The 23,800-nt window shown below is 51.5% G+C and overlaps 8 protein-coding genes across 8 annotated transcripts; 2 read left to right on the forward strand and 6 right to left on the reverse strand.

Moving 5' to 3' along the window:
- Positions 1-162: 162 nt before the first annotated feature.
- Positions 163-1,316, reverse strand: T310_3245 (uncharacterized protein; the record flags this gene model as incomplete). The annotated part of the gene is made up of 5 exons (XM_013473860.1): positions 163-199; positions 300-404; positions 565-671; positions 724-739; positions 1,228-1,316. 5 exons carry the CDS (start codon positions 1,314-1,316, stop codon positions 163-165), a joined length of 354 nt encoding a protein of 117 aa, XP_013329314.1.
- Positions 1,317-3,222: 1,906 nt separating this feature from the next.
- T310_3246 (uncharacterized protein) lies at positions 3,223-3,863 on the forward strand (the record flags this gene model as incomplete). The annotated part of the gene is made up of 2 exons (XM_013473861.1): positions 3,223-3,473; positions 3,731-3,863. 2 exons carry the CDS (start codon positions 3,223-3,225, stop codon positions 3,861-3,863), a joined length of 384 nt encoding a protein of 127 aa, XP_013329315.1.
- A 435-nt stretch (positions 3,864-4,298) lies between these two features.
- On the reverse strand, positions 4,299-12,282 carry T310_3247 (Myosin class II heavy chain (MHC); the record flags this gene model as incomplete). Its single annotated transcript, XM_013473862.1, has 4 exons — positions 4,299-11,230; positions 11,326-11,425; positions 11,640-11,956; positions 12,174-12,282. 4 exons carry the CDS (start codon positions 12,280-12,282, stop codon positions 4,299-4,301), a joined length of 7,458 nt encoding a protein of 2,485 aa, XP_013329316.1.
- Positions 12,283-12,617: 335 nt separating this feature from the next.
- T310_3248 (glucan-1,3-beta-glucosidase) lies at positions 12,618-13,714 on the reverse strand (the record flags this gene model as incomplete). The annotated part of the gene is made up of 4 exons (XM_013473863.1): positions 12,618-12,847; positions 12,904-13,064; positions 13,125-13,382; positions 13,455-13,714. The coding sequence occupies 4 exons, from the start codon at positions 13,712-13,714 to the stop codon at positions 12,618-12,620; spliced, it is 909 nt and encodes a 302-aa protein (XP_013329317.1).
- A 1,061-nt stretch (positions 13,715-14,775) lies between these two features.
- Positions 14,776-16,157, reverse strand: T310_3249 (uncharacterized protein; the record flags this gene model as incomplete). The annotated part of the gene is made up of 4 exons (XM_013473864.1): positions 14,776-14,985; positions 15,074-15,444; positions 15,501-15,975; positions 16,059-16,157. The coding sequence occupies 4 exons, from the start codon at positions 16,155-16,157 to the stop codon at positions 14,776-14,778; spliced, it is 1,155 nt and encodes a 384-aa protein (XP_013329318.1).
- Positions 16,158-16,856: 699 nt separating this feature from the next.
- Positions 16,857-17,651, forward strand: T310_3250 (Endosomal cargo receptor (P24); the record flags this gene model as incomplete). The annotated part of the gene is made up of 4 exons (XM_013473865.1): positions 16,857-17,054; positions 17,116-17,323; positions 17,385-17,572; positions 17,634-17,651. The coding sequence occupies 4 exons, from the start codon at positions 16,857-16,859 to the stop codon at positions 17,649-17,651; spliced, it is 612 nt and encodes a 203-aa protein (XP_013329319.1).
- A 313-nt stretch (positions 17,652-17,964) lies between these two features.
- Positions 17,965-19,014, reverse strand: T310_3251 (uncharacterized protein; the record flags this gene model as incomplete). The annotated part of the gene is made up of 1 exon (XM_013473866.1): positions 17,965-19,014. One exon carries the CDS (start codon positions 19,012-19,014, stop codon positions 17,965-17,967), a length of 1,050 nt encoding a protein of 349 aa, XP_013329320.1.
- Positions 19,015-19,838: 824 nt separating this feature from the next.
- On the reverse strand, positions 19,839-21,412 carry T310_3252 (Monooxygenase; the record flags this gene model as incomplete). The annotated part of the gene is made up of 4 exons (XM_013473867.1): positions 19,839-20,285; positions 20,345-20,715; positions 20,772-21,082; positions 21,210-21,412. 4 exons carry the CDS (start codon positions 21,410-21,412, stop codon positions 19,839-19,841), a joined length of 1,332 nt encoding a protein of 443 aa, XP_013329321.1.
- Between the last annotated feature and the right edge of the window lie 2,388 nt (positions 21,413-23,800).

Consider the following 23,800-nt stretch of genomic DNA (forward strand, 5'->3'; position numbering starts at 1 on the left):
AAGAATCCCTACTATAGGGCCATTGACAGTTAAAGATGCAAATCGTCAGGTTGCTGAACGTGCTGAAGCTGAACGAAAGAAGATTATTTCCCGTGTCCGGAAACGCCAACCTTCAAAGCCAATTCCCACCACTACACAACGGTCGGATACTGTTGAAAATACTCAGGGAGATAGCCAGGATCCAGGAGATATTAATGCGCTATTTAATGTATTTAGATACTAGTCTAGATGTTGAGAAAATTGATGAAATATTCAAAATTGGACGTTGTGGTCAAAATGGACGTTACGGTGCAACGCACCAACACGGGACGATGTTGGGGCGGGAGCACGGGTAGTATAAAACATTTAATTTCCATTTTTGGACGCAGTCACGTGCCTCTGTAAACATTAGGAAAGGGATATAGCTAGAGTTATGGCACAAAGAGATTACAGCAAGGGATATAGTTAGTAAGCCCGGCTGGAGAGTGGATGACAAGGACTACTAAAATATGGGAAATAATGTATAGCGAGGAATATAGGTGAGGAGCCCGCATGAGAAGCAGATTGCCAAATCTTTGGCATAACCAGGTATTTTCTTTCCAAATCAGTCGAGCGGAGTGAGACCTGGAAGGCTTGTACTGTACTTCGTAGTTGAAATTCACACCGTTTAGTGCCGTGCAGTCCCTAGCATCCTGCTGCCGTTTATATACTACATCTCTAATCTTTAGACCAAAAAAAACGTACGTCAGAGAGAGTATAACTATGAAAGGAAGCAATGTCTGAGCAGATAGTTATATGGGGAGAGAGCAGATATCGGACCAGACAACTTCTATCCGCCTAAAAACATATCCTATCCACCCGGACAAACGCTGCACGTTTTGAAGTTCTCTCGAGATTCTTTATGTCTTCCATCAAGTAGATGCGCAGGGCGAACCGATCTTCAATTTTGGCCACGTGCTTACTGTCCGAACAAGCTGGACGCGGGAACAGACCCAAATAAAAAAATAACACCTTGGTGAACCGAGACGAACAGAGCTGCTTCATAGTCAGCTATAAGGAACTCAAGAAAGCGCTGGAGTCGTCTTGTCTTTCCAGGCACTTGTGATGTCTACGAGAAGAATACACTAGTAGTGATCATTTTTTTTCGCAATATTATTACTTCCTCTTCTGAGAAACGATTATTGAGAGATCCATCCATACGCCAAACAATGGAGATCTACTAATCTGGGCTGACTCTCTTGTACATACATTCGACGGATCTTGCGAAAATCGGCGGACGGATCAACGTTAAGGATCAATTGTGTAGAAAGACTGCAATTTCCGGCGCGCAGCAACATGCTGATAACTTTTCGATTAGGATGTAGATACAGTGTTAAAAAAAGATAAAGTGACAGAATAGTTACAGATCTGCCATAGAGAAAAAAAAAGATTTTCTAGACCTAACGATCAAACTTAATATGCTTGGAATCCCTACTTTTATAAGAGAACTACTTTGTTTCTTTTTAAGTATTTTACTAGGAAGAGTCTTAGATTACTACTACTAGGCTATCTACTCTGGTCTACCCTAAAAAAGGGAGTAAAGTAGGGTTATAACCCAGCGCGTGTTGTATTTAGATTAATACTGTTGCTAGTTTGACACTATATCTCTAGTAACATAAATAATGAAATGATGGAAAGGGAGAGCAAGTGAGAGAAGGTGACTTGGAGGGGGTGACAGAGGGAGAAAGATGGAGAGGACCTAGGAGGCAGAGGGGATTAAATGATGCAAAACCCGTGACTAGAAGATTCTGATGACTTATGGACCTGCAATAAACTGGAGGAACCTTTTTTTTATTTGACGGAGATTACTGCGTTTTATCGACCATAGAGGTAGATATCGTTCACGGTGGTCGAACACCCTGTGTCATATTTCCTTTAACTTAACGGCTTTGATCATAGCGGAGCATAGGTATATACTGATTTAGTAGTCCATAACCAACATCAACCTTCTTAAAAAAATGAATTCTTTACTAAATATAAATACTCTAGGAAGCACATCAAGACCTCTAAATCCATAGACAAAACCTCTACGGATATCTCCTCAATCAAATCTTGAATGAACAACGTGACACCCACGAACGAAACTTCCCGTATCGAAACCGGGAAAAGGAAAAAAAAAGAAAGAGCGTGAAACAAACTGCAATGCAGTCAAGATAGAAAGTTTAATAATTAAGAAGATTGGTCTTTTTTTTTCATGGTAGTGTAAGCAACGCTGGAGGAAATGGATATATCGGTTGTACATACAGACCCTGGAAGCGACGTCGCCAAAAAAGAGAACACCATCCCCAGGCGTCGGATGCTCTGATACGAGTCGAAATTGATGAATTCAATGTCAATTTCTCTCCTCGGCCGATGATGATCGATTGATTTCTTCCACTCATCAGGAGCAGTGAGTGAATTTAGTTTGCATTTATGTACTGTACAATTACAAGTCTGCTGCTGCTACATAGATGAGTACATACGTCCAATGATCAGATTCCAAAAAAAAAAAGCAAGAATCAAGTTTGTCTCCTTTTTTTTTTGCTTCATCAATTACGTACCCTACGGAGTATATTGATTGATCGCTCGGTCGGCGGAATCCAATCCTCCTCCGATGGAGGAACGTTGTTCCGTCTGCAATCAGCTAGCTACATCATCACCTACGGAGTAACCCTATCGTAATACCTAACCGACAGTGTAAACCTGTTTATTCAAGTATTATGAACAATTATTATTATATACCTCGGTATGGTATGGTGATGATTATTTAATATGAATATTAATATTAATGAATGTAGAAAAGTGATCGAAGTGATATTAACCCCTTTTTTCTCATATATATATACTTGCACTGATTGACTGTCTCATCATATCCGCATTTTCAAGACTACAACTATATTGCATATATATATACACATAAACCCTGAAATAATATAATACAAAATCCTCTCTACAGTCCTTATCCAATCCACTCCAACCCAGTCCACTCCGTGAAACAATGTCAACACAATCAATCAACCCCCCAACAGCCCTCACCCTCACCCTCTAGTGCAAAAAAATCCCAATACTGCCGGTCACTCCCTCGACACAAAACAATGGGACAAACTCACCTCCCTAGCCTGGCCCTCCGCAACATTCACCTTCCACAACGTTGACGGATCGATCCAAATCGCTGGCAGAAAGTTCCGCTTCAGTTACGCTTCCCCCGAGGCGTTTGTGTCTGATATGAAGATCCTGTTTTCGAGGGCGCAGACGGTGCATCTCCTCGGTGGTTGTTGTGAGATGCGTTGGTTGACTAGTTATTCTCCTGATGGAGAGGAGGAAGAGGAGGAGGAGGATGATGATGATGATGATGATGATGAGGATGAGGACGATGGGATGGAGCAAGTCGAAGTGATTTGGGCCATGCAGGATCAGATCATTTTGTCCCCTTCATCCTCCGCTGCTGCCGCTGCGACTGCTGGGTTTGGGTTTGGGTTTGATATTCCCCATTGAGGTCAGAGAGGGGGGGGGGTGGGTATTATCATGAAGTGTGGGCTAGAGAAAAGAACGACGAGAAAGGGGATGATTGGCGGTTGAAATCGGCCTAGTTTTGCGGTGAGGGTGGGTGTGGCTTTTGGTTGTTGGGGTGGTAATATATCTATATTATCTATATTATGGATACGTTGGTATTTATTCTGATTGTCTGTCGGGGTTGAATTGATTTAATTGTCTGTGTAGAGAAATTTTCTAGCATTTGGGAGGACTACGAATGTCTACGGTATTCGACAAATCACCAATCTCTGAAGGCATATATCCTATCTCCAGACGAGTCAACTGCTCAATTTCTATCAACACTGCAGGGGTATGATGACAACTTGCAGTAGTGTACATACACACAAGCTAACAACAAGACTAGAAAAAAAAATATCCGGAAGGAGCGGCAGTCAACAGTGTGACAAGAGGGAAGGTTATTAATTATCGACAAGAAGTGTAGGTAGTATAGTCAAGTCCAGTCAAACGGCAAAGGTGGTATCAAAAGAAAAAAAAAGCAGAGCGGAATTCCGATTTAGGCCCGCATTTTAGAAGACAAAAAAATACAAACAAAAAAGGCGAAAAGTGCACGTCATAACCGCTATGAGAAACTATACACAAAAGAGGGGGGATATTGCAGATCGAAAAACTCAACTCATCACACAATAAAGGCAGATAAAGGCAGAACGAAACAAATTTTTCTCCAGGCAATCTGTTTCAACATTCGTCAAGTATAGTAAAGTAGGGTCATTCTGAGTGAAAAATAAAATTAGAGAATGTATATGTCATCAATTTTGCACCGCGACAAGACCTTCTCTAGTCCCCTTCGGCGACTCGCCAACCACGCTGTCGCCATCCTCCATCAACATGCTATTGTCATAGCTGTTGGGCTCCGCGTCGTGGTCGTAGCTCGACCGTCGCAGAAGTGGCGGCGTCGTCGGCGGTTCCGGTGGTTCCTCATGCGCAGGCAACTTCTCCGCCTGTCGCGGCCGAGTTTGACCTAATCCCCGACTGTCCGCTGTTGTCCGTCGCGCTCCCATCCTGCTCACCGGCGCACTCCCATTCTTGGGCGTCTGCCGCACATTCGAGCTCGGTGGTGTCAGAAGCCCCGACAGGAACCCACCCCCGTTGGTCGACTTGGACGGCGTCTGCTGATACCCGGACGGACTGACCTCGGACGTGAACGACTCTCGCCCTTTGCGCCAGCTTCCCCAGGCCGCGGCAGCTGCAAGCGGCAGTGAGCGAGGTGATGCGGCCAGACTGGCCAGCGACGGGAAGGTCCTTCCACCAGCCATCGCCCGTTCTTTCTCCTGCTGCTCCATCTGCAGGTTGGCCTTCAACCGAATCGCCGCGTCACGGACTGCCTGCTGGTCGAACGACGGCTTCGACAGAGTGTCGATGAGGTCCTGCAGGTCGCCCACGCGCACCTCGAGCAACTCCCGAAGCCAGTTGATCTCCGTGTCCTTCTCCTTGAGCTTGTTCGGTGCGTCGTGGTCCACCTCCGACAGCTGCTGCTCGAGTTCTTCGATCCGAGTCTCACGTTGCTGCAGTTGGTCTTGGAGGACGAGGATGGATTCCCGCAGCGCCTGAGGAGAGATTTTCTCGGGTACCAAAGAGTCCTTCCGGAAGGACATGGACGGCGAAGTCGTGTGATGGTCCATTGGCGCTGACGAAGCAGCAGCAGCAGCAGCAGCAGCAGCCGCCCCCTTGGCCTGGGCCGCCTGTGCAGCGGCGCGGGCAGCAGATTTGGCGATCTCAAGCTTCTCCTCCAAGTGTGTGACCTTATCTTGAAGATGTTCGATCTTCTCGTTCGCGAGATTCAGCTTGTCCGTCAAATAAGATTCGGTCCGCTGCCGGTCTTCAGAGGCATTGTGCAGGGCACGGGCGTGTCGCTCCCGGAGATCGTTGAGGACACTCTCATGCCTCTTGCGCTGCTCCTCAAGGGCATTGTCCTTCGCGGCAGTGAGCTCAGCCACCGCATTGGCCTTGGCGTCCCGAGCTTCCTCCAAGAGCAGTTCGTATCGTTCCTTCATCGTGTCAGCCTCCAATCGAACGTTCTCCAGCTGGCTTTCCAGGCGGGAAATCTGGGCTTCCAACTCGGCCCGGACGTAGTTGACTTGGTTGTTGGCGGCTTCAACATCCGCCTCCATCGCCGTCCTGGTTCGCTGGACCTCGATCCGGCTGCTCTCGCGCGCCTCGTTAAACTCACGCTCGAAACGGGCTGCCTTGCTCTGGTACTCGTGGCTCTCCTGCCTCAGGGTGGCAACCAGCTCTTCGAGCCGGGCATTTTCTTGCTGGGATTGACCGAAGATGAACTTCAGCTTCGCCGCCTCGCGCTCCTGTTGCTCAAGCTCGGCGATGTCCATCTCCAGCTTCTCGCGCAGCTTGACTTCCCGGTCATAGGCTGCACGAAGGGCATCGTATTTGGCGTTCATCTCTTCCTCCTTCTTGCGCCAAGCGGCTTGTTCGCGAGCAATGTCGCGCGTGGCGCTGACCATGTCATCCTGAAGGCGATCGAACTTCCCGCGAAGACTCTGTCGGGCGCGCATGCTGTCCTCAATCCGGGTCTTCAGATGATTGACATTGGCCCGCAGCTCCCTGTTCTCGTTCTGGACCTCTGCAACCTGCCGTTTCCAGTTCTCCTGGGATTCTCGGTACTCGTCCAAAGTACCCTCCAACGCGATGTTCTTCTGAGAAAGCTCAGACAGCGTAAGCTCGAGGGCCTTCTGCTGCTTCTCAAGAGCATCGGATCGGTTCTGAATCTTTTCAAAGTGAGGAATCTTCTCCTCCCGCAACTGGCGAAGGCTCTCCTCTGCATCTTGAGCTGCTTGACGGTGGCGAGCAGCATCCTCCTCAGCTATCTTCAACAGCTTCTGAGCTTCAGCCAAGGCATCCTGAGCGTCCCGACGTGCTTTGTATTCCGCCTCTGCCCGCTCGTCGGCGATCCGGAGCATGCTCTTCAGACCGTCGACCTGCAGTTTCAGACTTTCGGCGCCAATCTCCTCAGCATCCGTAAGCCGCCGCAACATAGTGTTTTTAAGTTGCGTTGCAATGGTCTCTTGAATGAGATTCTTGATACCGGAGTCTTGGTCGGGTGACGGTTTCGTGAGAGCCTTCAACTCAGCGATGCTTTCTTGGATCGGTGCCAAGTCGATAGCAGGCGCAGGTGGTTGAGACTCCTTCTGGTGGGCGACAAGGGCCTCGACAACGGCGTTCTTCAGCTTCTCCAGCTTCCGATCTTTCTTGCTGAAAGGCGATATTGGCCTACGGACCTCCTCGTCGTCTTCATCATCCGCATCCGCATCGCTCTCCTCGACCTCGGCTGAGGCACTCCGCAGTGGCCGTCTGCTTGCAGATCGAGAACTCAACGACGCAACGGAATGCTGAATGACGTTCAACGTTTCTTCCAGAGGACCCAAGCGTTCCTCCAAAACATTGCCAACGAGTTCGTTGATATGGCGGTCGAAGAACTTGCTTCGTTGGACCAGTTTCTCGTCTTCTCCGGATTCGATGACATCGTCCCAGTCACTGATGTGGTTATCGTTACTGATCAATTGACGAACAGGCGACTGGGCACCGGAGGCAAGTCCCCGCTGAGACACTGCCACTTGGGACTGGACGTCAAACTCAGTGCCCAATTTCGGCACAGTGTGTAGGAGTTCTTGCAGCCCGCGTCTGGGACTTGGGCTTGGAGCATCACTCCGGAGCTGTGGAGGAATCGGTGCACCGGTTGACGGGGCTCCAGGGGTCTCTACCGGTTCTTGAGGCCGAACAGGTGTGCTGACTCTCTCTACACCGATGTCTGGATCATCACCGTTGAGTTGCTCCATGACGGCATTGAGTTCCTGCTCATCAGGAGAGTCTGGATCCACCTGACGGCGGGCAGTATCTTGCGTAGGAGCAGAGTCGGCCTTTGGCGCTGGTTCCTCAGGCACCTGGGCCAGCTCAGAAGGCTCGACATGGTTGGTCTCGACAGGAGGGCTGGGAACGGCATAGCGGGAAGCCATAAGGCCAGTCGGTTTGGGCTTCTCTGGCTCTTCCTTCGGCTTCTGTGGCTCCTCTTTCGGTTTCTCCGGCTCTTCTTTTGGCTTCGCTGGCTGCTCTTTCTTCCTGAATGCCGAGAAGGCAGCAGGAACGAATTCCGCGATGGAGGGCCTGAACGAGAATCCCTTTGTCTTCTTTGGCTCGGTCTTGGGAGGTTCAGGGGCAGGCTCAGCGGCAGGTTCAGGTTCAGGAGCAGGGGCAGGAGAAGGAGCAGGAGCAGGAGCCGCAGGTTCATCCTTCGCTTGCTGAACTTGGTCCTCGGGTTCTTCCTTAGAAACATCTTCTTTACCAGCCGTGTCTTGTGGACTAGGCTGCTCCTTGGAACCTGCTTCGCTGACAGCAGCAGCCACTGGCTGCTCTATCTGCTCCACCTTGTCAACCTTCTCGACCTTCTTGACCTCGACAGATTCGGAAACGGTCTTCTCGGTAGCAGCCACCTCTTTCGGCGGAGCAGGCTTGATGTCGGCAACTGCAGGCTTCACGTCAGCGGAAGCGTCTGCAGCAGCACTGTCGTCAGGAGCTGCATTCTCCTTTCCGTCAGCCTGTTTATGCGACTGGGAAGGTGCTGCTGATGCCTGGGGTTGAGCGGCCTCTCCCAGCGGCAGAGCGGAAGGCGCAATCTCAGCATCCTTGTCGCCGTCCTCTGCACCATGGCGAGCGCGCTTCTGACGTGGCTGAGGTCCTGACGCGCTGTTATCCACTTCCTCGTCCTTCTGCTTGTTACGCTCTCGCTCGGCGTCATCGGGTCGCACAATAGGTATAGCCTTCGACTTCTTGCTAGGCTTGGTGATCTGGGAGAAGTCGATATCTCCAAAGATGCGGCTTTTCAGATGGTCTGGGGCATCCGATTTGCCGTTCGTGGTGACACTCTGGCCCGGATTGAACTCAGGAGCATCGACATTGAACGAAGAAGTGGAGAACGTGAAACCGCTTGGGGAGAACGATGTTGCCTGACTGCCGAAAGGAGTGAACGCAGGAGCAGTCGCATTGAAGCCACCAGGTTTAAACACTGTAGAAGATGGGGAGAATATCGTGGAGGGACTATCGAAGCTACCCGGTTGGAATGAGCTGCCATGGAAGGTGAAGGTGTTCGAAGAGAGCGAAGTGGTGGGATCGAATTCCTTCGCCTCCACATTGAGTGTCGACATTGACGTCCGTGACTTGTGGTGGCCGCCAACAAACGAACCTGTGCTCGGTTTGGCGCTGTGCCAGGGATGGTGGCTCAAATCCTGCTCCTGATCACGGGGTGTGCCCTCAAGGCTGGGGTTGGTATCAATTTCATCACCATCCTGATCAGCCTGGGCCTGTCGCTGTTCGCCAAAGAGACGATGGTGTCCCTGAGAGAACGAGTCCTTCTTCGGAAATTGAGAAGATTGGACTTCGTTTTCCGGTACGGCCCACCGAGACTTCATCAAGCTCGAAGTCGGCTCCCGATCATTCTCTTCCAACTGCCTCTGTATCGACTCCTCCAGATGGTAATCTGCTTGCGAATACCGATCCAGGCCTTTCTGAAGGGTTTCGCTGAGGTTGTGACTGTGTCCACGGGGCGTCGGCTGTGCAATTTCGACGTTGGACGTCTGGTAATGTTCTGGTTCCGCTTGAGCCTCAGAAACCATTGTCGTTGCTCTCGACTTCCGATTCTGCTGGCTGGAGTCTTGGCCACGAACCGAATCCCTGCGAGGAGCCAGCATGTCGTTGACGCCTTGGTGGAACGTGTTCGAGTCCTCTTGGTTCAGCGGCGAGACGGGCGAGAGAAGGGAGTTCAAGTTTGGCAGATTGCCTGGGCCTGCCGAGACGACACCTGCCTGACGAGCGTTGAACAGACTTTGAGGAGTCAAAGTTCCTGCGACGGGGGGCGTGGGCTGGAATGGGTAGGACAGCCCTGCAACCATATTGGAATCGACACCAAAGAATGGATGTTGACCGCCAAACTGCGGAGCCGGCGAGGCCAGGGAACCCGCATTGGTACTCGGGTTGGTCGACTGGTTGAAGTGGGGAGAGAACGGATGGACCCCGAGAAGAGGATTGCTCGCAGCCGACGACGTAGGAACCGGCGGAGAGGCGATGAGCCCCGGGTATCCAGCCAGGGCAGCAGCATTCAGCGCGGCCATGGGACCCGGGGACATGGTCGACGGCGGATCATCATCTCCCATTGACACTCCTAACGCTCGCAGTTTCTCCTCCTTGAGGAAGTTGACGTAGGCGTCCCACTCTGCCTGGTTGGGGAAACTGATCGCGTACTTCCGCTCCTTCCATTCCTGTTGACACTCGGCGGGATCGGGATAGGGAAGTCGACTCAGGGCACCACTGTCGGCCGGAACCGCATCCTCCTCGGGGGCGTAGACGTCGAACCCGCGGATATCGTATCCCTCATCAATCCATTTCTGTAGACGCTGCTCGATGTCGGCTTGAGTCAGAAGACGATATCCAGCCTCCTCTGACCCTCGTTTGTCTTCAACTGGCACCGAGATGATGCATGCCTTGCCGCGCCAGATGATGCGCTTCTTGGTGCGTTGAGCAGTGCCATTCGTGACCACGGCTGCGCGCTTGGCGGACTTTGGGCTTGCTGGTGTCGCAGACTCCTGAGGAGCGGTTGGTTCAGGCCCATTCTCCGTCGGCGGGGGAGGCGGCAAAGGCTTGTCAATGGGCGAAACGCCTGTGGTCGGAACGCCTGGGTTCGAAAGGCCTGTGGTTGAAACCGGTGGGTTCGACTCACCCTCCGCTGGAGTCGGTGGCACATCCTTATCCTTCGGATCCGACATACTGGGTGAGCGCCGTTCGTTGCCGTAAGCGAAGCCCCAGAAATCCTCCTGTCTGAGCGTGTCTGTACTTTGGGTCGAGGTGTGCGTGTGGCGAGAACGAGAGGGCTTGTCGCTCTCGCTGTCGACCGCCCTTTTTCTCTGCTGAGCGAGGAAACTGGCTAGCGTGGGCGTCTTCAGGAGATCCTCGTCGTGCGGCTCGTCGTCAAGGCCGAGCCAACCGTCCGAGGGGTCGTCTGCGAAGTGATTACGGGCGGTGATGAAGGATGGCGCCTCGCTGCTCGAGTCGTCGCTCAGCCAATTGGTGCGTTCGGTCCTGGGCTGGCCGGACAGGTACTGGATGATCCAATCTTCAGTGAATTCCCTGATTGATCGTCCTCCTTGTCGACCGAGTAAATCTCGTCCCGAGGATCGACCCAGAGAGCTAAAGACACGACGTTGCAGCTGACTGGAGGCGGACGCTGTTCGCAGCGAATCGGACTGTCTCGGTCCCGATACCCGGTTACGACCCCTTCGCAGAGAAGTAGGAGAAGTCTCTGGCGATGCAGGGCCGGCACTGGTTTGCTGGCTTAGAGTCCACGAGGGTCGCCGTGGGCTCGGGGTTGCATAGGGGGATCCCCAGACGGCCGTGAAGTAGGCGCTGGCGTTGCTCTCTGCCTTGCGATACTCGGGAGAAGACGACAGCGAGTCCCAAGCCCCGGGGTATTTGGGAAGCTCGGGAAGCGCAGCTTGCTGGGGAGAAGATGCGCGCGACGGCCGCAGGCCGGGCGACCCAACGGCCAAAACGCTCGAAGACGCCGGAGTTGTGGCCCGCGTGATGACCGGCACGGCCTGGAGAGAGGAGTCGTCTCGCAGTTTAGGAAGCTCGACGGGGCGATGGGAAGCCGGGCTGGCGGGGGATACGGATAGAGATGGACCTGGAAGACAACAATGCCGTTAGTCTTTGTCCATGTCCCCAAGGTACCAGGATCGTATTATCTTATCGAATCGATCTCGAGGACGTGCAACACACCTTCCGTGTCGTCTGCTGCAGCAAGCACCTGCTTGCCGCGCTCGTTATCGCCCGGAATTTTGGAGCATGGAAGCCGGATCACGGGGTCGGGCAGGCCGTGCTAGATAGATGGAGCGTTGCTGGCTGTCGTGCAGGGAGCAGCCCACGATACGATGGGGGATCGTGATATCCAGAAACGGACACAGAAAACCCCAGATACCCCAGGCTGACGCGACGGACGCCACTTGCCGGGGCTGGAACGAAGCAGACGCGCGAAGCAAGCTAGACTCGAGAGAGGGAAGCAAAAGGGGGGCACAGCGTGTAGCAGCACACACGATCACAGAAATCTTGGGGAAGCAGGAGCTTGGACCATGGCGCACACGCAGAGGACAGCCGGATCTGAACTCAGCGGGAGGGCAGAGGATGGGGGGAGGGGGAGAAGATCGGCGAGCAGAGATGGACGTCGAAGTCGAGGGAGGGAGAAGAGACGAGGGCACGTCACGGGCCCGAAAAAAAGTGACGGAGAACGGGCTCAGGGAGCGTTGAGCAGCTGGTTGGCCGGGCTGCTGGTGGTTAGTCGCCCTTAGCGCCGCGGCCACGGGCAGAGAGAGCTGGAGGCGCGCAGACCGTGCCCAAGGCCGGCAGCAGGTGTCTGTCGGTCTTCTGTCGGTGTGGTCACTGTGGAGGGCGACGTGTTAATTGCATACAGGGCGAGGGACCGCCTACGGAGCACGCCTACACTGCTGCTGCCATCGCAGGCTGCGATCCAGAGGGGCAGCCTGCGATGGAGGAGAGCCACTGGGGTGTTGACGCGTTTCCCTTCTGGGCGGCGTCGGCCAGCGGATATCGAGTCAGGGGTAAATACTTACTATACTCCGTAAAGAGGCCTGGGATGGACGTGCAAAGCGACTCTGATCCACGGTTCCTTGTCTGCTGCTCGCGTCCGTGGGAGAGTTGCAGGCCAAGCAGCGCTGCCATTGGCCAGCTGGCCGCTTCCCCACAGAGCCTTTCCGCCTCGTTTTCCGATTAACAGAATTATATATGGCAGAATATACTGGAGGAGGAGAATAATAACGACTCGATTCTATTTGCAATAAATTCAAGCATATATATAGAACATGGCAGGCAGCACTCGCGTAATTACAAAAAGATCAACATAGATCAACACAAATTGCTGATATGTGGCAAAACAAAAAGAAAGCAATGCCTGCCTGGCAATACGAACGACGGAGCACACAACTGATGGTGTAGACCAGTTGCTAGCCCCCCGTTCATATAGCCTCGATACTATACTCCCGGCCAAGGACGTGGGTTTAGCACGTCGTGTCGAACTTGTCCTTGCGGTCCGCCGTGAACATGCCCCAGTGCGTCTCGTCCTCCGCCTGGCCGTCGTCGCCAACGCTCTTGGGCTTCCACGGCTCGTCAAAGGCCTCGAAGTAGAAGACGTCCATGCCCCACTTGAGCATGCCGCACACGCCCTGCTTGTAGAAGGTCTCGGCGTTCTGGGTGCTGGCGACCGCAGGGCCGTAGTTGCTGCCACCGTCTGTACAGACAACATGGGTTAGAGTACGTTTTTTTTTTGAAGATTGAGGGTCATACCAGTTGGCCAACCAGTCTCACCGGTGGCGAAGCGGATGTTCTTCGCATTGGCGCCGGCAATCTTCTGCACGTGCTCAATCGCCTGCGAAATGTCGTCGAAGTAGACGCGGGAGGCATTGGTGATCGGCGCGCCCTGCCAGTAGGCGAAAGCGTTTCCGAGACTGCAGCACAGCAAACGATCAGTAACACGTCCAGTGAAGGGACGTCAGGGTAAAACGTACAGGTAGGTGACGCCGCCAGTGATCAGAGGATCCGCAGTGCCGTCAGCGTACTTGTTCCAGCTGTCGGCCGTACCGACAACCACGTTCGGGAACATCTGCTTGACCTGGTTGATCTTCTCGAGGAGCTGCTCGCCCGTGAAGTTGCCGCGGTAGAGGGTCTCGGAGCCGACGGTGATGGCCTCGACGACATCCTCGTTTCCGGGCACAACGCTCTTCAGAGCGGCGGTGTCACTGTTGAAGGATTCCTCAGTGTCAGGCCTGCAGGGAGTCGATTCGCGTCAGTATTAATATTCTATTCTTCCTGAAATCAAGAAGTGGAATTGCACGTACCACACGGCCAGAACCACCTTGAACCCCTTAGCCTTGGCAGCAGGAACAATGTTCTTCGCAGAATTACAGTCGCTGGCCGAGTAGATGCGGACCAGCTTGCTGAGTGGACTCAGCTTGTCAAAGTCGGCCTCGTAGTCGGACTGAGCCTTGCACGATCCATCCGGATTCTTGTCTCCCAGCGCGAAGCCCAGCGTGCCGGCAGCGGACACGGCCGCTGGCGCCAGGCCCAGGGCCAGAGGCAGCAGAGTGCTGAGACGCATTGTGAGGGATTATATACGATCAAAGTGATGACTCGATCGACAATGGCCGTTGAACGCTGTACTGAAAGAGTGTCAAGGAGGAAGAATAAATAAGCGCAAGACGGAACCAATGAAAAGAGTGGCTAAGGATGGCCCTTTTATAATGAATGACAGAAATAGGAGGAAAAAGAACGAAGGTCCAGACGACGCTGGCTGGTGGATTTGGATAACAAAGGCCCGACCCGACGTCGATGGAGGAGAAAGGAGTGTGGAGTTGAGTGAAGGCAGCGTGGAGACACTGCCCAGGGGGACGCTGTGCGCCGCCGTAGACGGGAGACGGTAGCCCAGACCAGCGCGCCGGAGCCTTGCCTGCACCTGTGGCGTAACGTTCCAGGAGAGTCCAGAAACACCGAAACACTTAGTTAAGTTACTCTCTGGCCGTGCAGCGGTGAGGGTGAGGCTGAGCAGCAACGGTCACTGGCGGATCACCGGATGGCCCCAGTTCAGGGACAGACTGACAGTCGACAGGATGAATGCCCCGATGATCGCCCGTTTGCGAGTCGCTTCGGGCTAGTCGACAGCAGCTGTGGCGCCACTATTATTAGGTGGCTCAGGCTAGAAGACTACGAAGGACTTACTATAGAGGACTGCAGACGGAGTAAAGAGTGACCGTTAATTTCAACATCACAATTCTATGATTCTGTCCCTGTTGTTTTCCGCAGTTCTCGTATCTACTGATGTTCTCGACTGTTCTGTCTTTCCAGTCTGGCTAGGTGGAGCCGCATGACCCGAGGTTCAGGAGACACATTATTCATTCGTCTATGAATAAGCATTATTATTATTCGGGAGATCATCCCCTAAACAAAGCTATTTTTATCATCACATACGCCATCAGAACTTCACAAGAGAATAAATATTAATAGCGAGAGGTATGGACCGAATCAGTCTTCCAGTCTCTGTACTCCGTATGCAACTTCCACAGTATGCAGTCGGTGTGTTTAAGACAAAAAGTACCCACATCCCTACGGAGTACGGAGTACTCCTGCCGACATCAGATTCCAATCGACAGGGTCATACTTCAATCAATCCTCTCGCATATCCTTTTTCACCCTCAGTTTGGCATCATCCGGACTGATCCGTCTCCCGGTCTTGTCGAAAAAGCGAGAGCTCACGCGCAGCCATTTCTCGTTCTCGTAGTGGTCGGCCAGTTTGTGCAATAGGATGATTTCTTCGAGCGTGAATTTGTCGTCCATGTAGAAGTATTTGCGGACCTCTTTGACGGGGGCGTCGTTCTGTTAGAACTGTGCGTTAGTCAGGAGGAACTACAGAGATAGTGACTGTCAAGGCTTAGGATCCAGAGTAGGGAAACTTGTTTCTTACTTTGTCTGACGTGGGTAATGGTTCTGCAAACGAGACGCGGTGTTTCTGCTTTGACCGGTCTGATCGGCTACCCTGCTCTTCCCCATCGCTTGCAGAATCGCTGCTGTCACTGTCCGTTCGCCTGCACTTGCCTTTGCTGTTCATCTTCTGTTTTCCTTTGCCCTTCCACTTCGTCTTCTCGGATCCCTTGCTCTTCCTGCTCTCTTCGTCTGAACTGTCTGCCGTCTTTTTGATCTTTGCCCAGCGTCGCTTGAGCTCATTGATGGGTCTGCCTTCCAGTTCGGACGATATCGCCCTCCATGTGTTGTCCGCAAGCTTGAGCTCTCGGAGTCGTTTATCCTGTGCGGGAGTCCAGACGTACGACGCCGGTGCTGCTCCAAGTTAGTTTCGACTTCTGAAGATGATCGTACTTTGCTAGGATCGGTACCTTTCGCAGAAGACGTAGTGGAGGCTGTACTAGGTCCAGTAATAACGTCAGACTCAGTCCTCTCTGTGAGAATCTTTTCCGCCCTGAGCTTCTCAGCAGCCACTTTTTCAGCAGCTGCCCGGATAGCCTCAGCTCGCTCTGCGGCTGCGATTTCCTCGGCCGCCTTCTCCGCTAGGTATCTTTCGATGACGGCGGCGGCAGCAGCCTTTTCTGCTTCTTCCTTCTCCTTGGCAGCTTTCTCCTCAGCTTCTTTTTCTGCAAGATATTTCTCGATGGCGGCTCTTTCAATCGCTTCTCTTTCGGCCGCGGCAACCCTCTCTCTGGCTTCCTTTTCCTTGGCTTTTTTCTTCGCAGCGGCCCTTTCTGCCAGGTATTTTTGAATAGCTGTCTTTTCGATCGCAGCTCTTTCGGCTGAAGATGCTACTGGTTCTTCCGTTTCGTTTCCCTGCGCGGTCTTTTTCGCGGCCTTTGCTCGCTGCCAAGTTGATAAGTCAGTATCCAAGGGAGCGTCTACGAAGATCAAACGCAGCTGAATGTGTTTGGACGAGTAGGTCTTACCCGTAAAGCAGCCTCAAGTTCCAGAGTCTTGTCACTTTTGAGGACGTCTAACAGGGACACCTTTACGACGTTTCCGTTGTCCGTCTTGATCTTGGGCATGTTGGCAGGGTGTCAGGAACAGGTGATGATTCTGACGATTGTGTTAAACTTGTGGATGTGGATATGGAGTGGTTATCTTGATGGAAGTGTGTTGAGAGTGTGCAGGTGAAAGAATCACTGGGAGTCTGGATGTTGTTTACTTGAGAGTAGACGACCACAGGCGGCTCCCGATTGAGAACCGCTGGTTTTGCCTCACTCAGGCACATGACATTCTCTACGTAGGCTCACGTAGGTATGCTAAATCTGAATAAAATATAGTCTGCATTATTATAGATATTTGGTGCGATTGAGCATTTCCTACCATCACACGCTATCAACAAAACAATGAGGATTGTATTGACAGAAGTGAATGACACTGTCACAATACTGCAGCAAAGGACAAAGATGAAACACAAAAAAAAGGACATGTCTTTCCAATTTAAATGGCTATGATGTCTATGATGCTAGAAATTATTCTACACCATGAATCAGCATCTTGTCTTGATATTCTGCAGCTGTCGTTATAGTACTTCCCAGTTAGGAATCATAGGATGTGGTCCGAGCGTCTCCGCCCATTGAATTATTGACACCTTCCAAGTTGGCTCCGACAAGCCTGCTGGAGTCTTGTCTCCTCCGCAAAACAGTCCCTCCTCCCTCCCTCCGCATCGCGCCAATTTTTTATTCTCTTGGTGGAGTATTTTACCCGGGGCTGCCGTCAAAATGCGTTTCTCAACGTCTGCCATCCTGGTGACTATGCTGAGCTGGATAGGGGCCGCCGCCGCCCACAACATCCAGCTCCGCGCCCACTCGCGAGAATGCTTCCACGAGACATTGCACCGGGACGACAAGATGACGGTCACCTTCCAGGTCGGTGACCGGGAGTTTGGCGGCAGCGGCAATCTGGAGATCGACTTTTGGGTATGTCTCTTCGCAGCGGAAGCTGCCTCGATGAAAACGTGCTGACCTGGAATTTCTACAGGTCGAAGATCCCGCTGGCAACCGGCAATATTACAGACAGGCGGTTTCCTCCGAAGACTACTCGTTCACGGCCAGCCGCGACGGCAAATACGTCTACTGCTTCAGCAACGAGGGGTGGGCATCCAACTCGAAGGAGGTTTCGTTCAACGTCCACGGAATTGTCTACGTGCCGGAATCCGAGATGCCGCAGGATCCTTTGGAAGTGGAAGGTATGTCGCTTGACAAGGTTTGCTAGCAAGCCAACGGATTACTGATGGCTAGTGTTGCTAGTCCGCCGTCTCTCTGAGGCCTTGGCACAGGTCAAGGACGAACAGTCTTATATCGTGGTTAGAGAAAGAGTGCACCGAAACACCGCCGAGAGCACCAACTCGCGAGTGAAGTGGTGGAGTATCTTCCAGCTGGCGGTGCTTATTGCCGAGGGTATCTTCCAGGTCTGGTGGCTGAAGAGATTCTTTGAGGTGAGTGAAGTTCTTATATAACTCTCTTCTGGCGGTAACTCACCCGTCGTTCGTTGAACAGGTTAAGCGCGTTGTCTGAGTTATGATACCGGCTATGAAATTTTCCAGATCCTTTTTTACGCAACGTTCCAATTCTATAGATGCGTCTTCAATTGACTGAAATTCCAAGAAGCTTGTGTTCATTGCATGCTGGATATGGTTGCCTTCTGGCAGGACTTAGGATGGGTTCCTTTTCTTGAGTGTAGTTTAGGTGCACGGTTTACATTGAGAATTGACGTTTGATGACTTGCGCATGCTGCAGGCAGAGGAATCATTAAGCTAATCACTGTTATGCTAGTCACATTGCAATTCGAAAGAATCGAATATATACAGACAGCCCTACTGATTCTCCTCTAGGTCGACCTTTCCACCAGTTCGAGATAATGCTCCGTCACGCTGAGGATCTGATCCTCATACGAGCGGAACTTCATCCCCAACCGCTTCTCTGTCATGGACGCATCAATCTTCCTTCGAAGCGTCTGCACAGTCCCGTTATTGGGCAGCACGCCACTCTTCACCTCCTCCAGGAAATGTCTGTTGACGATGGCAATAGCGTCGCTGAGCTCCGTGCCATCGACCCCGCCCGACGTGGCCACCAGACTCTGCACCTTCTTGCCCTGGAGATCGAGCATCAGTGCGCGGACGTGGATCTCCGCCACGTCGTCGAGATGCACCGTGTGTCCGATCACCGGCGCAGGGAGCGACTGGCCGAGAACCTGGGCAAAGGCCCACACGTTTGACCCCCTGAGGATGTCTTTTGGATCCGTGACAAGCTCGTTCTTCCCGATCACGAAGGACGGATGGATGTTGACGACGTCAAAGGTTAGTTTTGGCCCGTGGTCCTGCACGAACTGCTCTGTCGCGGCCAGCGCGCGGATCTTGGACGCTGCGTACGCCTCCATAGCGGTGTTGTGCGGGCCGATGACCGGGTCGGTACCGGCTCTGGACGTCTCGTCAAACACTCTGTCTGAGGAGGAGGTGTCTGCTACCAGCCCGAGAGCAGCGATGGAAGACGTGATGACCACGCGCTTGACGCGGTTTCCGTTGCGGCCAGCAGCAGCAGAGAGGATACCCACCGTGCCCTGGACAGCAGGCAGGATGAGATCCTCCTCGTAGCGGTCAGGCTCAATACCGCGCGCCAGCGGGGACGCAACGTGGATGACATAGTCGACATCGCGGACGGCGTCGTCATAGGCGCCCGGGGCGAGGAGATCGGGGACGAAGACGAAGGTCAGCCGGTCGCCGCCCCCCGGCGCGATGGCTTGGATGGAAGGCGCCGCCAGGATGGCGTCTGCTTTGGCCTGGTTGCGCACGGCGGCCCGGACGCGGTATCCGGCGTTGAGGGCGGAGACGAGCACGCGGAAGCCGACGTGGCCGGTGGCGCCGGTGATGAGGACGAGCATGGCAGGTAGCTAGCTATATTAATATAGTTTACTGTATAGTATATATCTGATTGATTGATTAAGCAGCAGTAACCTCAATTCCAATTCTTTGTTCTTGGAGCACGTCACGGCTGTTATTAAATATATATTGCTGTCTCCACCTGGTCCCAAGATAGGTAATCAAAAAAAAATCAGATGTGGATGAATATTCAGATCAGTAATCACAATATTAGTATATTAGATTATTATATCTTCACGAACTCTAGAAGAAGACCGAGAAAGCTGGAATAATTCATGCACTCCTGTCACTCGACGTATTCAATATTTGCTTTATGTTGCTGAGGTGGTTTCTGGCCTATCATGCAGGCATAGTATACTATCTCTGTGCAACCTGCCGGGGTTCAATTAATGAATACATTACTGTTGTATCCGGTATATTGTTGCTGTGCAGCAGCTAATTAGTCATTATTAGAGTTAGTAATAATAGTGTTATTACTATTATTAATCAAATGGTTGTGGTTTCAAAGATTTATTAAATTTTAAAGAAAACAAAGAAGAATAGACTTTTCTATTGCTGATAGCGTTAGCAGGTTATATATCTGACGGAATGAGTTTAAGAACTATGCTGTGTGCACTATCAATGCAATTCCTAGGATACATATCTAGAGTAGAGATGAAATAAATTTCTCAGCCAGAAATATATCTACCTACACCTGTATAACCTGTATCCCCATGTATAAATACAATACAGCTCGAGTAAATATCCAGACTCACAGCACAGCTTGAGCTTGACCAGAAGTTCTCTGACCGCGCGGGACTTCTCCTATCGTCGGACTACTGCTGCCTCACTGTCCCAGTCCGTTTTCCTTCTCCCTCTCCAGCCGCTCCATCTCCATCCTCTGGCGAATCCTCTCCGCCTGCCTCGTATAAAACGCCACGCGATCACTCTGCCGGTGCCAGTTCTCAAGCTTCTCCGCCTTGCACAACGACCCCAGCGCTCTCGCCAGCCACGCCTCGTTTGTTAGTGTCGGCAGGATGTTGCATATGTATGCCTCCTCCGCCGGCCCGGCTTTCAGCTGTGCGCAGCAGGCGGAGTTGGCGAGGCGGACGACGTCGGCTGCTCTGGCGGTGCGATTGCGCGAGTATTCCCGCAGAGAGGACTGGAGGGTGTCTAGGGGGATATGCTGCTGCTGCAAGGAGGGATGCCGCTCGCGTAGTTCCAGCAGGCGGTTCACAAGACAGGCGGCGGATTCCATGGCGAGGTTGGCGCCCATGGCGGCGTGGGGGACCATCTAGACATGAGACCATATTAGAATGAATCGCAAGTAAAAGAAGAGTGATAGGTGTATACTTTATGCCCCGAATCCCCCAGCAACACCAACCTCCCCGCAAACCACGTATCGACAACACCCTCCTGCAGCGCCGTCATCACGGCTGTCGTCCTATTCTTGAAAATGTCGGCAAACCTGACGCCATCTGTGACGATAGTATCTGCAACAATGCCGCACAGCGCCTCCACATCGGCCTGCGTGTAACGTGGCGTCTGACCAAACGGGATCGACGCCTTCAAATCCTGGAAGACGAACCAGTAGATGACGCCTCCAATTCCGGTGACGATGAGCAGCGAGACGTCTTTCCGGTAGATGGTGAAGGCCTTGCCGGGTTTGATAGCAGGCAGGGGCGAGGAGATGCCGTAGACACAGGCGTATTTCGTCGAGAGGACTGCAGAAGTCAACACAGGAGAGATTTGATTGCAGAATGGATGTACGAGTGCGTACAATTTGAATCCCTACTAACCCCTCCTCCCCCCGATGCCAGGCTCATGGCCTCCATCTCAGCACGAACAGCACTCTTTACGCCATCCGCCCCGGCAACGACATCGCAGCTGATCTGGCTGCCATCAGCGGCCGTGACGATGGCTTTGGCGTCAAGACTCTGCACGCGAACGACCTTTTTCTTCGTGTGGATCCGCGTCTTGTCCTTGATGTTCTGGTACAAAATTTCGAGGAAACACTGCCTTTCGAGGAAGAAGCCGCCGTAGCCGAGTCTGTACCACTCATCAGTAACTTTCCGTTCAGTATATATCTGCCTGTGTACAAGTGTAGCGTTAGACTAACTCATCCCGATACCCCCTCATCGCCCTGAACGTATTATACAATCTCCCATCCGGATCATCCCCATCGCGATGCTCCCACGAATCATGCGGCACCGCATACTTCTCAACCTCGTCGACGACCCCCAACTGATCGAGAATCCGTAGGCCGTTGGGCATCAGCCCCAGACTGGCGCCCGCCGGCGGGGCGATCTGGTCGTGGCCTTCCCAGAGGATGTATGCGATGCCGGCTTGCTCGAGGGCGTTGGCCAGCGTGAGGCCGGCGACGCCGCCACCGATGATGGCGACTGTGGTGTGTTCTGTCATGGAGGAGATAGATATGTAGATAGATAGATGGATAAATGGATGGATAGATAAAAGTTGTGGATTTGAGGAAAATGTCTGGTGAATGAATAGCAGAGCAGAGGGTATCATGGTTTATATATGCTATGTGTTGGTATCGGTATAGACGGAATTGTGATATGTATGTATGTCAGTACCTACGTACCGAGCATTCCGTGCATACAACATCGCTATGCTGTTCTGTGCTGTGGATAGGATATGCCCATGTCCTGTCTTCGTTCCGTCCCCCTGATAGAGATGAATCAATCCCATCGTGTCCAAAACCAACATCAAGGTCAGCTGCCTGCCTGTCTACATCCTGACTCCTCCGATAATCGGCAAGAGTCGGGGAATAGTCCAATACATGCATTTATCTATGCTGTCTGCCTTGCAGCCGTGGCACTTGAACAAGTGACGTTATTGCCATTTCTATTATTTTTGTTGGTCTGTCGTCATCAGCAAGGATGTATGTATGTACCTGACAAGATGCTGGTATAGATATAGTAATATCATGGATATTATTAATTTAATTAAATAGCCTAATCAGGTAATAATCCATATATAGTAATTAAGGTTGTGCGTAATTATTACTTGAAATAGAAAGAAACTAAAAATATATATAAAAAATAATATTCTTTTTTTTCCCCTTTCCGTTCGGGCTGTGCCCGCTGCAAAAAGTTTCCTAACACTAAGGCGTCTAGTCTATTGTTGACGAGCGCCTCTAAATCCTGCGCAACCCGTGCTTCTGGAACTCTCCGCGACTGGATGTCCTGAGACGATCAGATCAGGCCACCCATATACACGATAACACACCGCAACAGCATCCGAGCAACCCGACTCCTGCTTCAGCACAACCAGGCATGGTGATATGCCTCCGCGTGAGTCACAGCCGCATAATTCAGGGCCACACCGGCAAATGGTGCAAGTCCGTTCCGACGCTCGCTCTTTTCGGATCCGAGATAGATCCTCGTGTCTCGACATCAAGAGAGAAAGCTGAATGAATCATCGGACTGACTGCAGGCAGACACGGGAAAACGGATGCATCTGTCTCGCCTAGGAGAGGATCTGGTCCAGCATGACCAGGAGGTATGACCAAAGTGCGTTCTCCTCTGTCGACGTCAGCCAGCAGGGCAGCTAGTTAGATGGCCTAAACTCGGCTCGACGGACAGGTTTCCAAAAGCCGGATTCGCATCAGGAAGGATCAAGTCAGATTATCGCACGAGGTATATAGGCATTGCCGATTGTCCATCAACAATGTCACCATAGGCAGGTTACTAGCACTGCGACACGGACACGACAACTAAATACCCAACAGATGAGACAGGTAACAGTCCAGCGATGACAGGAACAAAACAGCTATGTCGAGGAGATCCTGCGCAGATTGGTGGCATTTTGTATGGAAATACGCCAGGTACGATGCATCCCGCATGGCGTCTACTTCCTTTTTTAACAGGTTTTATGTTAAAAATTAATTGCACTAGCTCATATAACAATATGCATAAATTTAGCGTTTACTACACGTATGCATATAATAAACAAAGGGTTTTGAATAAATATTCCGTTACCTAGCTCAATTTCTATTGTTAATCCTTAACTCTTTTATTTGGCTAATAAAAAACTGGGTAATTCTTTTGTTTGAGAATTTTTTTTATATCATGGTGCTGGACAGTTTTGGCCATGAAAAAAAAAGACCATGCAGCAAGGAAATACCAAGAGTTAGGGTCTAAATATGCCCTCCAGCCAGGCATTTTTTTTTTGGAACATTTGAATCGAACCCTGCCATTGACACCTGACAGAAGCTGTCAAAAATTCACTTCAGAGAGCGGTGGTATTATGTCCAAAAGCACAAATAACTGTCTCCTGGATATTTATGCGAAAATTGTTATGTGTATAATACAAGGCAAGATCTGCTGCAATCCTTGCTTGCTGTATTGAGCCTGATATACGGTCTTGGAACATGCATCCAAATAGTGGCAAAGATGGGGTGGTAGGTGGATGGAAAGAAAGAAAGACACATGAAATAAAAACTGCAATTCTATACAAATTGGTAGACACCTACCTTCTCTTGGAGACGAAAATGGCAAAAAAAAAAAAAAACTAGCTGCCCATTCGCATTCAGAATCTCTTGCTTCAGAAGCGCAATATTAATTATAATATGTGTAGCAAAATCGATATATATCAGGGAATTGGGAAATCAAATGTTAACAATAACAATGGCTTTCTTCCCGGGCGGTCCCGTGGCAACTTTTAAGGCATGGTATGTATAAAATACTAATGACACAGTTCTCGACCAAGATCTCTCCTTTGTTTGTCCTTCTCTCAGAACCAAACACCACAGACACCACAGATTAATTACTTCATTCCAAACCAACC

The sequence above is a fragment of the Rasamsonia emersonii genome, assembly GCF_000968595.1.
Source record: "Rasamsonia emersonii CBS 393.64 chromosome Unknown ctg1118621760059, whole genome shotgun sequence".
Taxonomy (NCBI): Eukaryota; Fungi; Ascomycota; class Eurotiomycetes; order Eurotiales; family Trichocomaceae; genus Rasamsonia; species Rasamsonia emersonii.